We start from the raw sequence: 16436 nt of genomic DNA, 5'->3' as shown, positions 1-16436 counted from the left end.
AATAAAGAATTACATACATTGACCACTTCTGCTCAGCAGGATTGTTAGGAAGGTTTTCATCAAGAAAATGATTATGGGAAATACCCCTGGGGCCAAAATTCAGAAGTTAACACTGGTTTAAGATCAGGCTGTATTGCAGATAAAGAATTGTAGGCTGACTTTGAAGAATTAGAATCACCAAATATGACATCATAGAGCCAAAAGATAGCACATAATGGAACTGTAACGCCCCAGTCTCGATTTCAGACATATTGCAGTTCAATAATTTGTATTGCAACTCCTAGATTCTAAAGTCGCAATTTTCTCTCTGATATTTGCCCTGATTATCTACTGCAATAACCATGACGATACAGGCAGAGGATATTACTGCTGAAGCTGAGGGTAAAACTTACTGGAAATATCCTGTGGAACATTGGAACTGATCTTGAACTTATGCATACCCCAGGCCATACTGAAGGAAGAAGTTCAACTTGACTGAACACTGAAGACTTACAAATTTGTTGCAAATGGACACTGATTACCACAAGTTGCTCTTTTCACAGATCAACATGAAAGAAAACCTCAACTTTACATAGCCAGTGAAGTAACATAGGATGGAAAGTTGATTTCAACCTATAAACAATCCCATATTCTAGATGATGGCCAATGAACAAAATTGCCCTCTCCACTGGAAATTACACTTCTGAATCCGCAGAAAGAATGACGCTCCAGACTTCATGGTACAGAAAAAGAAGCCCCCGGAAAATGGGAAAAAACAACAGCTTGCATTTGTATGCTCTTTACTGTTACATAAGGTACAAAACTGAAGACTCTTGGCCAGAGAAACCTTCACTATTGCAGCAACGCCTCCAAATATTCATCAACATATGCCAAACATGGCCAATGATCTGTTCTTATCCTGACCAGCGTGGAGGCATAGCCTACTTCCATTGAGAAGAGGAGGTGATACCTGGGTGGCAGGAATATCAGGACGCGCATGACACCCATATCCCTCTTGCTTAAATGAGCAAACCTCTGCGCACCGATCCCAATTTCGTCATCATCGATGTGCTGAAGCTGGAGATTGTTTTCCATGGAGTATGGAACCAATGCATCAGCACCAACAGCAGCATCTGAGTCACTTTCTTCCCACACGACATTCTCAATGAGTCCATTACCTCTTAGAATGGTGATAAGTGAACGCCCAGCAACACTGACAACAAAGGGAGCCAGGTATTTTTCAAGAGCTCCTATCAGAACCTTTGGAGTCACCTCAAGAAGCTTGACAGACCGGGTTCCACTGATTGCAACTAACCCTTTCCCTCCACTCAAAGGGAATGTCTCACGGCCTGTGTTAGAGGAACTGTTACAGGCCTCCCATAGAGCATGAAACAGGTCCTGGTAATACTCAGCTGTACCATCTTTCGGAGTATCAGGAGGTACACTGGCCTTCAAAAACATGTCCTCGATGCCAACTGTAATGGGCTTAAGAGAACCACAAATGACTTGGCAGTTCTCTGTGTTTGCTGCGATTTCGACGTCAATAAGACCAGGTGATGGCTCTCGAGGCTCCAGTTCTATCATTACTGATGCCCGGTAACTTGATTCTTCCTGGTGGCAGTTATCTACGGGGACAATGTCCACACCGGAAGCTGGAGGCTCACCCAAAAGGAAAGGCACATGACATGAGGGAATTTTTCCAAACTGTGCACTGGATGACAAGGTAATCGTCACTGCATAAAGGGCAGGCAACTCATCTTCCCCTTCAGAACTTGGAACAGGTGAATCAGATACCCAAGCTCTGTTAAATGGCTCTGAATCAAATCTAAATGTGCAATGTATTTTGACTTTGAGACCACCAGATGAGTGCAGGTAGTCAGGAATGCATGAAAAGTGCCTTCTAAGGATTTCCAAAGTTTCAGCCCCCTTTGAATCCATCACGCGTAGCGCTTCTTGTGTATAGCCAATTCTCTCGATGGTAGGCTGTGGTGGCTTTTCTTGCTCTGGAGGAGTCACACTCACATCCTGTATACTTATGATGTGACCAGACGCTCTGCTCTGGACACTGAAATTAGGCAATGTGAGGGCCCATGACTGCTTCACAACCAGAGGCACAACTCTTTCAAGATGAATGTACGATGCCAAAGCAGGCATGCTGCTAGGATCTTGAGCAGGACGTTCTGATGGGTCATCAAACATGGAACCCGGATGCGAGGGTGTGGGTTGCTCTCCAATCCCCATGAGATTCCTCAGTTTTTTGCCAGGAATGCAAGACAACATCCGCAAACATATCCTGGACGAATCATTTCAAGCAGTGAGAAGGCTAGGGAAACAGATAACACAAGCAAAGCTATGCCAGAATTATGTGTGCCTGATTTTAAGAAGAAAAAAAAAGATGAAGATACCTTGCATGGTCCCGGATCTCTAGGTCTGGGAATGACTCGATGGTGCGCACGAGTAGGTGGGTCAGGGGAAGGAATATATGAGAGCTGTGATGGTGCTTCAGCATGATACGACAAATGCCCACAACCTTGCTGCCCTGAGACCAGGACTTCAGTTCTGTGTCCGGGTCATGCTTCTTGGCAAGACAAACCATCTGCTTGGTGAGCAATTCAATTAGGCGGAGCTGAGGGACTGCCTCATTCTGTGCAATCTTCTCAAAAAGAGGGTAGTAAGATGCGAGCTGGTAGCCCGGTTCAAGCCTCGGAAGCAGGCACTCATCAAAGGTTCGGAGCAACTGTTCCCCCACCCACCGATGTGTGGTGCATGCTAGCAGGCGGTTGATGAAATCAGCAATGACTGGGACTAAACTCCGATGTTCTGATGCCATATCAACCAGCATAGCCTGCATAAAGATGACACACAAACTTAGCATTCACTAAATTCCATTGCAATGTGATGGAGTGAGGGTCCTGCAAGTTGATGAGTGTGCCTATCGTTAACTTTCTCCGTAATTTCTACCTGGAAATGGTGGAAGGTAGTTGAATTCAGGAGCTCACCAGCTCCGGAGCAACCCTTGTCATTCGTGCCGTGAGGAGCAGCGCCGACCAAGACCCTGTGCAGCGCTCGGAACGCAACACTTGTCTCAGTACTCCATGCCGGGAGCCACCTGAAGGCCGAAACACAGACTAAGCCATCATCGATGAACTCGGTTGTCTGCTGGCCGTAACTGCCTCCTTCAACCTTATCACTGTCAACGGTAGCAGCAACAAATCCAAGGCAGTCCAGCTTCTTGGCCTTGAGCGCCAGGGGGTCAAACATGCCAGGATAGAACCATTTGGCAAGTCCAGGCACTGAATCTCTGAACCTCCCGGACCCAAGCAGCCAATGCAACACCAGCAATCGCACTGGCAGTGGCCGGTGCGCCTCGCAGGCAGCCGAAGCTAGGCGGCGCGCCATCTTGCGCTCATCCTCAGCTCCAAACGCATCGGGGAACTTCGCGAACAGCGTGAGCACCGAGTGCAGCAGCATCGGGCTCGACGAATACGCCATCCCACTGAACTGCACTTTGACATGCGCCGCGATGGCCGGCGCCCACTCCAGCACCGCCGTCGCCACCTCCGCGACGATGGCCGTGACCTCCATTGCCGCCGCGGGCGTCAGCACCTGCGGCCTCTCCATGACCAGCGCGAGCACCTTCCTGATCTCCCTCACGTTCTGCTCCGACGGGGGTGCGGCAGAAGCGAGCGGCGGCGGTGAGGAGAGGAGGTGCGCAGGCACTGAGAACGGAACGGGCGGGCCGGAGACGGCGAGGATGGAGGCGCTGGATCCGAGCCTGCCGAGGCGGACGGCGCCGCGCGCGGCGGAGGCGAGCAGGAGGATGTAGGACTGCGCGGCGGGGGAGCGCTCGGCGGAGGCGAGCGCGTAGGCGTGGCCGAGCACGTCGGCGAGGAGCCCCGGCAGGGCCTCGTCCAGCGCCCTGAGCGCGTCGCAGGCGAGGGCGCGCGCGGCGCGGTCGGTGGCGTGGTTGGGGCGGTTGGCGGCGGCGAGGAGCGCGCCGACGAGCCCCGCGAGCGGCGGGGCCTCCCCCTCGGGATCGGCCAGCGGGGCGGAGAGCGCGGAGGCGAAGGCGGAGGCGGCGGTGGCGACGAGGTGGTCGCGGAGCGGGTGGTCGGCGGGGAAGGCGAGGAGGGCGGCGAGGAGGAGCGGGAGTTGACGCGCGGGGGCGGAGGGAGGGAGGAGGTGGTCGTCGACGAAGGCCAGCAGGAGCGGCTTGAGGTGGGAGGGGAGGTCGCGGCGGGGGAGCGAGGAGAGGGCCAGGTCCAGCAGCGGGAGGTGGAGCCACCGGTCGCGGCGGGGAGGCGGGGCGGCGAAGTCGTCGAGAAGGTGCTCCCACTCCTGCGCCGTGAGGGTCGGCGGCTGCGGGGGCGGCCGGGGCTCCATCGCCGGCGACGAGGACCGGCGAGGGGGGAGACGGAGACCAGATGCGGTGGTGGTTGTCAGAGGAGGATGCGAGTATGGATGTGGGCTTTGGTTGGGTCGTCGAGGGTTGGTGGTGTGGAGAGTGTGCCTCTTGTTGGGCTCAAACCTCAATACTGGCTACGCTAGTGGGCTGGGCTATTAACTTACCTCGCCCGCATTTTTTCCGGCTACATGGAAAAACATCCCCTCAAAGGAAAAAAAACAAATTTAAAAAATAGTGTAGATAGTACTAGTAGGGAGCACACAAAAATTTCCACGCAAATCCAAGCCGGAGGTACTCTATCTTCTCAAAATATTCCGGATCACCGATTACCAATTTAGGGCGCATTGACTCTCGGATTCCTCCATACAACTGGAGTCAACAATATTATTCCTAATAAAAATATCATGTTATATCAATCCTCAAACAATTAGTGCCAGGAAAATGCGAGCACCACTACTAAGAAAAGGCTTATAGGTCGGCTCAAACTAGTGGCATGCGGAGCAATGTACTCACCACAGCTATTTTGAAAAATTTCCAGTGTCGGGTAGGAAAAAAAAAGTCGGCCACGGCTAAATGCTCAGCGGATTCGCCACACCTATGTTTTCACAGAATTACCCGTGAGATGGAAACAGCAGCGGCGAGTGGGCCACGGTGCCCGCCACTGGATCTTGGCGCGACATTGGCGGGCATTTTCTAGAGCCGCCACCGTCATATTTCGCTAACCCGCGCCCGCCCTTTTAAAAAATTTCCAGTTTTGGCAGTGGCGGGCACTATATAGCACCTGCCATAGGTTTTGTAAGTAAGGAAGAGTACTAGAAATAGCATGTTTATTACCCAGAGTAGTCCCAAGCTATAGCATGGCGTTTACTAGAAATATCTTGTTTATTACTCAGAGTAGTGCCAAGCTATAGCATGGCGTTTTTAATGGTGTATTCAACATAGAAAAAGTTTAAAGGGCAAATGCTGTAAAAAAATATAGTTTTACTCGGAAGGGAGTTTTTCTGTTCGTTGAAGAGTGTTCGATTTGTACACAAAGTGCATCTAATTTTTGTCATAACGATCTCAAATTTTCCACGCCTTACAGGGATTCTATGAAGATCTAATGCCAAGTTTCATCCATTTCCGAGCTCGTTTGCATGTTATGTTGAACGGAAGAGCTTTTTTGCCTCTTTAGTGGCCGGCAATTCAATTAATGCTTTGAAAATAACAAACCAACTCAAAATATTTTAAAAATTGAGCATGGGACTCTCAATGCTGTCTATTAATCATAGAAAGAGTTTGGAGTTGAAATGATGTAAAAATGAAGTTGTGTTTGAAAGGCGGCTCGTTCGAAACACTGAGACTTCGTTGGAGAGTGTTCGATTTGTACCCGAAGTGCATTTACTTTTTACCGTAACGCTCTCTAATTTTACCACACCTTACAGGATCCTATGAACATCATGCCAAGTTTCATCCATTTCCGAGCTCGTTTGCATGTCATGTTGAAAGGAAGAGCTTTTTGCCTTTTTGTAGCCGAAAAATAAGTTAATACTTTTAAAAAATGTTCATTTTCATGTCATGTTGAACGGAGGAACTCGTTTTCATGTCATGCATGATACTGCTTAGATACTCGTTTTCATTTCATTCAGCATAGAAAAATATTTGTGTAAAGTTTAAAAAATGTTCATACCATTCAAAAGAATGTTCAGCATGTGCTCAACAAATGTTCAATGTGTATTTGAAAAAAAATTAACATGTATACAAAAAATGTTCACACATGTATTTAAAAATGTTCATCCTGTATTTGACCAAATATTCAACATGTATCAGAAAAAATGTTCAGCGTGTATTCAAAAATATACAGCACGTATTTGAAACAAATGTGCATGATCTATTTTAAGAAAATATTCAAGGTGTATCTGAATAATGTTTCACATGTATTACCACAAATTCAATGTTTACTAAAAAATATTTAGAAAATGTTTAAGATATATTAAAAAATGTTCAAACATATGTTTGAAAGAAGTTTATCATGTATTCGAAAATGTTCAACATATATCAAAAAAGAAAAGAATGTTTATCATGTATTTTACAAAGTTCAAGGTGAGTCTGAAAAGTGTTTCACATGTATTAAAATATATTCAAACATTTATTTGAAAAAATATCCAACTTGTATTTGAAAGCGTTCAATGTGTATCAAAAATGTTCACCATGTTGATGAGAAATGTACTAGGTCTATTCAAAAACATGTACAATGTGTATTTGGAAAAATGTTCACATGTAGTTGAAAAAAGTGCTTCACGTGTGTTCAAAAAATGTGCACTATGTACTAAAGAATGTTCATCGAAGCCGTAGCTGGTTGTGTATCGCCAAACGGGGAAGAAGCCACTCAAGACCAAAACACAAACTGTCTCAATCTACTACGCCGAACGACGATGTCCAAGACCACCTAGATGAAACATAGAAAAAAAGAGTCACAAAATCTGACCATGACCGAAGCTCAACACATCCTCCACCGACACCAATAAGGATTGCCGAATCTATGAAAAGGCGAGAAGAACTTGTTGCACGTCGCCGATGATGACATCGCCTCACCACCACCAATCAGACACTTAGACTGACCTCACCAAAGTTAGGGCGGTATAAAACGGGTTCCCCATATCTCACTAGTGTGGGAAGGCACCCAGAGCTTAATCACGTATATGAATAGTAAATCCCAAGCGTGAACTGAGCGTAACACAGATGTCCAGGTTCCTTGCACAACCCACCAGGGTTCAAGTCCTAGAGTTGGCACCGGTGCTTACATTCTCCTGAATTTATTTCATACTTTCTGGTGATGTTCATTTAGTGGGAGGAGACGTTCTCATAGACTATAAGGTGTTTGTGATGACTTCATCAATCTCAAGATATTGTGTTGGCTCGGTGTCTCGGAGGTGCTCATAGGGTAGCATGTGTGTGTTTGCGTTCATAGGTATGAGCATATGTGAGCATCTGCGATCGTTTCAGTGTTCATTTTTTTTAATAAATCCCAAGCAATCGTGCCACATATCCTTGCATGTCATCTCATCATAGAATTATGAAAGGGATAAGGTCCACCTCAACATGCAATCATGTATGAAAAAAAAACTACTACACCATTCAACCATGCATTGAAAAAAATCCCATTCAATTATCCTACTTATATTCAATAAATATATTACATATAGACATAATCAAATATGATAAGCCATGTCTATTTTAAATTTTAGTTCTCATGTTATCAATCCAAATTCTCATCAGCCAATTCCCGCATCAACGAGTGGGATGTCCTCTAGTATGATATGAAGTGGAGCTTATGCTATACTTCGGTGCTTGCCAGTATTTCTTGCTTCACTGACGATAATCTAATCAAATAAGTAGCAATTAGCTAGTGGGCAATGACATACAAACAATAGACCCGGTTGATGAGATCAACATTCAACCAATCACTTGTCATATTGCAACGGTGGACTGATGCGATTGGTTTGGGAATGCACATGCTGTTTATATCATTTGTAAAAATGTCTGAAATCCTATTTTTTTTCGAAAAGGCCTAAAGCCATATTCTTACGAAAAAATACATTAAAAATCTTTAGCGTGCCGAAATCTTATTCTCCTTCATCCAGCGATGGTGCGTTGTGAGCATAGCTCGATGCCGCCTCGGTGAAGCAAACATTTTGATACTCAGGAATTTGTAGAAACAACGGCCAGAAAGTTGGCGGTGTACAATTGCTGACCGCAATCTATGAAGAAAATCACCACCCTAGAGGAAAAACACCGATAGGACTTGTAGAAACTAAGAAGACCACAAAAGTCGATCGAATCCAGACGGACCCACCACAAACTTAAACCAGACGGATCTCTAGAAGACCCACCGGAGACACGGATTCACAAGCCCTCCACCGATATGCAAAGCACACAAATGGACCGGCGATAAGGGGGGAGTCCCTACCTTGGGGCAATGCCGCCGCTCCGTCGCCCCAAACCAAACATGAAGATTCCTTTAAGAAATCCCAAAAAAACATTGATGTCACTGTACAGTAGAAGCGGGTCTGGTGTCGAGCTCGCTGCTGCTCAGAACCACCATGCATTGAGGCTCTCTTCTCTAGTGATAGTGGCGGATCCATTTAGCCGTCGCCGGTTACACCAACGCGGTCATTCCACACAACATGACGAGGACCACCGCTTGAGCACCCATCTTCTTTGCCGTCTCAAGGCAGTCCTCCAGCGCCTCTGCATCAGGCCACCCCACAGACAGGACCCCCCCCCCCCCCCCCCCCCCCCGCCGCCGCTGCACGGCACTGACACCGGTACGGGTTTCATGGTTGCCTGCCATGCCGCCTCTCCTGGAAAAGACTGTTGTGTGGCGTTGATCTAAATCCCATTTTTGTAAAGTAACCTAACTTCATCAACATGTTATATTATTCAGATTCGACAAGCAATTACTTGCTTACCTCCACCAATCAAATCCTACAATTAATAATTTGACAAGCATAAGACAGAAAATTAAAGACGGCCATCTTTCTAGTCGTCCCATTCTATATATGTAATGTAATAGCATGTTGACGTTTGGTGGATGACCTCGCTGATGAACAAGACAGGAGAGTAACCAACAACTAATCGTCCTTTGGGATTTATGAAGAGACCCAACATGCATGGATCAATAAACAAGTGCTTCTCCAGATCAAGATTTTGGGTATATAAAGTTGTGCCCCTTCTAAAGATGCCGAGTATATACAGTTATGCCTTCTAACATGCCGAATATGCTAGCATTATACTTTAAATTATGCACATGACGCGTTGAAATAGAGTGGCATATACTCCCATCAGACTCAACTTAACATTATCTGCACGCTTTTGTTTTCCTGTTAGTCCGCTTTCATGTGTGAACTAGCTAGGCATGGTGCAAATCACCGCAGGAACCTAGATAATGTCAAATAACGGATGTGAATCAGTGACAGTGCCAGGTCTAATAGATAATTCAATAAAGGAACAATGTAAATAGCTTATCAAATCTCACAAGCTCACAATACAAAGTCTCACATGACATGGGTAGAAAATTACAAAACTGGGCTACTACTTTGTGCTTTTGCACTGCCATGATAGCATTAACTATATCATCCTGGCTCACTTCCAAGAATAGAGCTGCCTCATTAAATGTCACTAAGCAGTAGTTCAAGAGGTCATCACTATTCTTCACTACGCAAAAAAAAAACTTTCAAAATGCTCGCCTTACCGGCTGGTAAGATCAATACCATTTGAGAAGTAAGTACAGAAATCATAAAAACACATATTTTTGTGTTCCAACAAGCTTGATAAGGAGCTCGCCAATATTATTTAGGCATCTTAATCTATCATCTTTTCTCATATCATCAATAACATTGGCAAGTTGGAACTCAAGTCTTACCAAATCCTTGATTGATATGTCCTTAGGATAGAATTCGCCAAGGCTTGTTACCTTGTGTTCATCGAAAGAAGCTAATGAATTGAAAGGATTCAAAGCCAACATGCAAAGAAGCAACTCTATATTAACCAGTCAAACTAGTTGTTGGCACCAAGTTACTATTCTAAAATGAGCATAGGTAGACTTTATATAGATCAGCACATATACAACATAAATAATGGATCAAAATTGTTTCAGGATGGATCTAACAAAGATTAACATACACCATGGGTTATAACCGTCAAATGTAGGTTCTGCAACACGAATCCATGTTTACTTTTGCCTAACTGCTATCAAGAAATATTTCACGACTAGTCCTTTTCTCACTACGGGACTTTTTTTGTGGGGAAAAGATGGTATATCACTCAAACATGACAGTCAGTCTTATACAACTCAACAACGTCGTCTAGACCAGAGCGTAGCTAGACTGCAGAGCACGACACTGTCCACCAATATTTGCCAAACAATGGCTAACTTGATTTTGACTGTGGTTAACATGGGTGATAGCAAACCTCATCCCTTCCCAAAGCTTGTTTGATTTCTTGTGACGTGTAGTGGGATCTATTCATGCCTACCGCATGGATTATAGCTACACCTTCCGTGTTGTATGATTTCAGAAGGAAAGGATATTGGCTCCACTACATCGTCGAAGCAATATATGCCATGCACGCGGAAGCTCCGCCTCCAGGGCATCAACACGATGTTATGTTTAATGAACCAGAAATATGTAAGAATGATCACAGTGTCATGGTCTCGGAAAGACCCGCTCCAGCTTCACTTCTCCAGAGACCCACACACATTAAGTTAGTTTAGTATAGTGTTCCCATGGTTTCACCCATTGCAGTTTCAAATATCGCATGTCCCATGAACAATGTTCCGTAAAGCAACAAAAGTTCTGCTAAAGAGCCGATCGAATACACATATTTTGTCTATCACGGTCCAACTTGATAATACTGCTCAACTGAGGTTATTGCATAGTATGACTAGAATGTCAGATGTTCTTGATCTTTTTTGTGTCTTTTCTGTTGTGTGCATCGTAGTTATGCAGAGGCTGGGTGTAAACCTTTTATAGTTGTATCACCTTGATGTGACAATATGAGTCAACAAAAAGACTATTTATAAAAATGTTGTTATTTATCTTGTGTGGTTCATGAGGCTCGAAAGAAAAGTAGGGTACTAGCTAGTATACTACCAATGAACCAATGAACTATCTGTGATGTAAAGAAATTTTGCCAAAAAAACAGAAAGCAAGTGTTACATAGTCATGTCGAACTGACACTTACTCTAGGAATCTGGAATAAATTAACCAGAAAATCATTAGGTTATGTAACTATGCATGTGCCCCTACAATACAATAAACACTTCCATGTGCTCAGCGAGATCACAAAAAATACTGGAAGATATCCGACGAATACGACTGCAAGCTTGCCATGTTGCCGCCAGTCCACATCTTCCTCCTTACTTCCAAGCTATAAGTATGATCTGAAGGCACGGCGTGACTACTCACTTGGAAAATCCTACGTAGCATTATTACTCAGAGATAGGTACCATGGCCTTCCAGCTCTCTCCTGCCACCTCCATGCCGCAGTTCCACGGCCTCCACGGCTACTCCTCCCCTAGCTCCATGGTCAGTTGCATGATCCTTTCGATATAAACATGCATTATTTCTTGTTCATTGATTGTTATTTGTTTCTTAATTTTACCTAGTTAGTTTGTTGCAAGAGTAAAAATTTACCTAGCTATGTAGAATTTCTCAGAGGCCCTGAAAGCTTAGGGCACTTGCATTCCCGTGTTTCATTTCATGTAGCATTCAAGATGACATAAAGATAAAATCTGTGTTTTTCCTATTTTGTGTTTTTAGAATCATGCGAACCAATGCGACCCTAAAGCTGAAGCTTCTCCCTAACTTCAATTTTAGGTGATGATGTCCAACCCGTCCATAAAGGCAAAGTTGAACAGAAGAATGGTGGTTAAGGCTTATGTACATGGCGCGGGTCAGCGGGTCACGGCGATCCCCAAGGTGGACCTCTCTAGGCTAGATCCGGGTGCGCCGGGGTGGGAGGATGCCCAGGCTTCGATGACCGCATCCATGGTGAGGCATGGCTGCGTGGTTGTCTCGCATGGCAGCGTGCTCAGCCCATTGCCCGAGCTATTCGCTCTCCCGGTCGAGGCCAAGCAGCGGAACATCTCCAAATGGGGCCCTTTCAGCAGCTACCTCGGAAAGGTTCCCGGCCTTCTTCGGGAGAGCCTGCGTGTCGAGGAGGCCACTGATGACGCCCGTGTCCGTGAATTCACAAACCTCCTATGGCCACAGGCAACTCTGCTTTTTGGTTAGTAATTCTATTTTCAGTTACGCTATTTTTTCGCTTGTCTTTCTGGCCTTTTACCATCACTTTAACAAAATTTGAACATAAAATGTCGGCGCAACCAACTTTAGTATCAAATTTTCCAGCACTTCATCCCATAATGTTAGACGTCTAGCTTGCGAAAACGTCTTATATATATTATAGGACGTAGGGAGTATTTAAATTTGCGAAGGAAAAATGAGTTGTTAGATGATGTTGATCTAGCTAGTGATTGAAAAAGAGATCGACAAATAGAAAAATACCAGTCACTTGACAAAACAGATGGTCCAATATTTTTGACACCGATATATAATATGTCTCTCCATGGGATCAAGTGATACGATCGTGTGCAGCGGACCGTGGAGAAGATGACCCTTGAGGGCCTCAGCAAGGGCGTTCGTGTCGACCCGGCCCACCTGGGCGCACACACCTACGCCGCCCGGCTGTCGCACTACGGCGTGCCGGAGGACACGGCGACCGGCAAGTCCATGCAGGCGCACTACGACGAGACCCTGTTCACCGTGGTCGTGCAGCACGAGGTGGAAGGGCTCGAGGTGCAGGCCAACGACGGGTGCTGACTCATGGTGCCGCCAGAGCCGGACACCTTCACCTTCCTCGCCGGCAAGGTCTTCACGGTACGTACGCAGCCCAGCTCCCGCTCGCCGGCCACCTTCTCTCGTCTTGATAATATGGATGCATCATGCATGCAGGTTGTGACCAACGGGCGTGTGCCGCCATGCTTTCACCGCGTGAGGACGCCGAGCAACCGTGAGCGTTACTGCGCGCTGTTCGTCTGCCGGCCCAGGGACGGCACCGTGCTGAGTGCGATGGACGGGCTCGTGGACGAAGACCACCCTCTCAAGTACAGCCCCTGCAGGCTTGACGATTACAACGCGTTCCGTCAGTCGGAGGAAGGGCGCAACTCCGGCGACCCACTCAAGGCCTTCTGCGGAGTGGAGCCGGCGACCACCCTCTGATAATCCATGCATGGAATACGGCCATCCTCACGCTCTGCTTTATCTATATTAATTATACAATTAAATTTCGTGTGCTTCCTATTTCGGCTTAATTTCTAAATCTGTTGGTGATATGCGATAGAGGCAATCATGCGTATGATTGATGATGCATGTATTAAGCCTTGTGTTGCCTAAATAGTACTCCCTCCGTTCCATATTACTTGTCGCTGATTTAGTATAAAGTTATACTAAATCAGCGACAAGTAATATGGAACGGAGGGAGTACTATGGTAAGCACCATGTCGAAGTCTGTTGGTGCTTGCATCACGTACAAACTACATTTATGCTATGTGTTTACTATATACATCGAGGTCCCAAGCTAGAGTGCCGAATAGCCGCTATCTCCGTCAGAATGAGCCACCGGCATACCGCTATCACCGCTCCTTTACCGGAACCGGCTTGACCTTGTTGATGACAATTGAAAAGTCCTTGCGCACGTACCTCTAAGGATCAGCACGAGGGAGCCACAGTCGTCACTGTTGAAACACTTGAATAGATCTGAAGCACTTGACATCACCAAATCTCGCTATCATGCATACATGACGAGAAACCCTAACCTCGCCGCCCCAAGGAGACGGTTGGAATATACATCATAGCTCCATCAACGATGTCCAAATGGACGAACTCGAGGAGGATCGGAGCATAGAAGACAAACTCAAAGAAGAAGAACCACCACCCGCCCGAGCACCACTCATGTGAGGACTAAGAATCCAAACGTAGACTACTAGCCGTGCGGAGGCACTCAGATTCTCGTCCCTACCACCGGCCACTGAAGTGGAAGGCGGAGCGGAGGCGAATCCACGGGCTAAGCGATGTAGCCTGCAAGGGAGAGTTTGCCATAGCCGCCGAAGGGAAAGGGAGGAAAGGCAGGAGGTCTACTTTCTTGAGGCGCCGGACAAAAGCAGAGCCTGTACGACACGGACTCAGCCCCCTGCCCCCGCGTCGCCTAACCTAGGCGACACGGGGGGCGATCTGCCGCCTCTGGCCCAAAGGCCTCCTCCCTCGCCCTCTCTCCCCTGCCACCGCCGGAGGCCACGCCCGTAGCCTGGCCAGTGATGGCGGCGGCGGGGTTTTCCCCATCGCGTGGTGGCTACGTTTTCCCCTGGCGTCGGCGCCGCACGGAACTATGGGGCACCGGCGGCGTGGAGCGGCGGGTTCCCGGCGGCGAGTGTGATAGCGGCGTCAGCGCAGGGGCGATACCGCGGCAGAGGAGCCCCTGTGGCGGCGGCCCAGATCGTGGATCTCGCTGTACCCAGATGGGTTTCGGCGGGCCGGCGGATCTGGTGAGCTTCTACAGGCGGGCATGGTGGGCCTGACGACGCCGGCCTAGGCACCATGGTGGTGCCATGGCCGGTCAGGCGGCGGCGGCCTGGATTCTCCGTCCAGTCCCCGGCAGCGATGGCGGCGGTTCGTGTACAAGTTGCTTGATGGAGGTCCTCTGTTCATATCTGGGTGAAAACCTGGCCAAGGCCGACGGTGACGGCGCTATTTTGCGGCGTTTCCTTCTTGAAGGCATCACCAAGGAGAAGTTTAAGACAACTATCTGCTACCTCCGGGGGAAACCCTAGATCAGTAGATCGGATGACGGGGCTCTTGTGTCGTTTCCCCCTTGGGGCGTCATTCTTGGAGGTGTACACAGACTCTAGGGAATGGCGGTTGGTTTCTTGGGTGAGCGGTGCTTCATCTTAAACATTGATGGCGGCCGATCTTGGCAGCGTGGTGTAGTGAAGACTTGGCGTCTGATGCTTGAGATGGACTCGCGCAGGAGGAGGACGCTGTCTGGCGTCATGGTGGCGTCGATGGCAGAGTGGCCTGACATGGTAGAAGCCTCAATATCTGCTCTGAAGACGGACCTGTGGAATGATGGCGGCGACGACACAAGTGCGTGCGTCAGACCGGTTTGTGCCCCAGACCCGGTATGTGGCTCGGCTGGGGCTTCCGGCTTTTGATGATAGGCTTAGGTGAGTGGTCTGCGTATTTGGCCCAGGTAGCACCCCTTCATCATATGGATAGGAGTAGTGGCATGTTGCCAAGATGGCGGTTTTAGACATATTGTTGTAATACTTTGTAAGGTTCTCGAAAATAATCAATAAAGTGGCCGCATACATCTCCCAGATGCAGAGGCCGGGGGTCATCCTCCTTTTCTTAAAAAAAATATTGATCAATGAGTATGCAACTTATTTGTGAGACTATTAAATGATTCTTAAACTGTCCCGGATTGTATATCAGATATTTGAAACGGATAGGATCAACTGATGCATAGGTTGATGATCATGTTTCACATATCCTATATATGGAGATATCAAATCAATAATGTGAATATATTAGATAATACTTCTACTAAAATTGAGACATTTATTTTGGGACGGAACGACTATATGGTTGTGTAGTGACATACTTAATAACCATCAAATGCTACTCCATAAATAGTTAGTTATAAACTTAAGGTTTCTATGAGGTATGTCATAAAATATGCAGTAGGATGTGAGTGTGGTGGCGGGGCATGGACTGAATTCGGGCCGGGTGGGGGGAGGGGGAAACATATCGTGTGTGGCGATTACTCACATCGACCCTGATAAGTGGGCCAACACCACTAAGTAGTCGCTCACATATGTGTTTGCTCAGATCGTTCAGGTACCGGTTTGATATCTTTTTTTCACTTTATGTCTCATACTTTATATATATTTACATTTACAAGAAATTTTGTAAAAATTCCACTAGTTTCAACTAGGTTTCCGAATTAAAAAAGATTGACGCGTTAATTTTTGCAAGTAATAAAAGGTTCAAGATTTTTAAATTGTTCATGAATTTTATAAGTCTTCAGAGATTTTTAAAATGTTCATCGACTTTGAAATTATTTAGGGATATAGAAAATCTTGAATTTGTTTAAATTTCGTGGGTTTGTAAAAAAATTCACATATATAAAATAATATTTAGGAAATTGAAACACTATTCATGAACTGAAAGAAATAAAAATAGAAAATAAAAGTTGAAATAGTAAATCACAAAAGAAATGAAAATAATATGAAAAAGTAGCAAGGAAAACTAAAGGAAACAGAAAAACGGCCATCATCGTCCCAAAACAGGGTGAAAGCTTTGAGAGCCTTTGGAAACCATGGCAGCTCCTATTGGATGTCTTCAGTGCCAGTAAAAGAACCAGCGCCCACGCGCGCCGCTTCATGGTCCGATCAAGCGATCAAGGGAGGACTACTCGCTCGCTTGCCAGCGCATCTTTCCTGCTTCGGTAGTCA

The 16436-nt window shown here is 46.5% G+C and overlaps 1 protein-coding gene and 1 pseudogene across 1 annotated transcript; one reads left to right on the top strand and one right to left on the bottom strand.

Annotated features, from left to right (window-relative positions):
• Positions 1 to 517: 517 nt before the first annotated feature.
• LOC109736775 (uncharacterized) lies at positions 518 to 4482 on the bottom strand. Its single transcript, XM_020295981.4, has 3 exons — positions 2941 to 4482; positions 2385 to 2824; positions 518 to 2272 (listed from the first exon to the last, which is right to left on the bottom strand). Exons 1-3 carry the CDS (start codon positions 4360 to 4362, stop codon positions 832 to 834), a joined length of 3303 nt encoding a protein of 1100 aa, XP_020151570.1. The 5' UTR covers positions 4363 to 4482; the 3' UTR covers positions 518 to 831.
• Positions 4483 to 11373: 6891 nt separating this feature from the next.
• Positions 11374 to 13177, top strand: LOC109736780 (probable 2-oxoglutarate-dependent dioxygenase AOP1; annotated as a pseudogene).
• The last annotated feature ends 3259 nt before the right edge of the window (positions 13178 to 16436 follow it).

The sequence above is a fragment of the Aegilops tauschii genome, chromosome 6, assembly GCF_002575655.3.
Source record: "Aegilops tauschii subsp. strangulata cultivar AL8/78 chromosome 6, Aet v6.0, whole genome shotgun sequence".
Lineage (NCBI taxonomy): Eukaryota > Viridiplantae > Streptophyta > Magnoliopsida > Poales > Poaceae > Aegilops > Aegilops tauschii.
The sequence above is the reverse complement of the archived record's forward strand: the minus strand, read 5'-3'. Positions and strand labels throughout refer to the sequence as shown.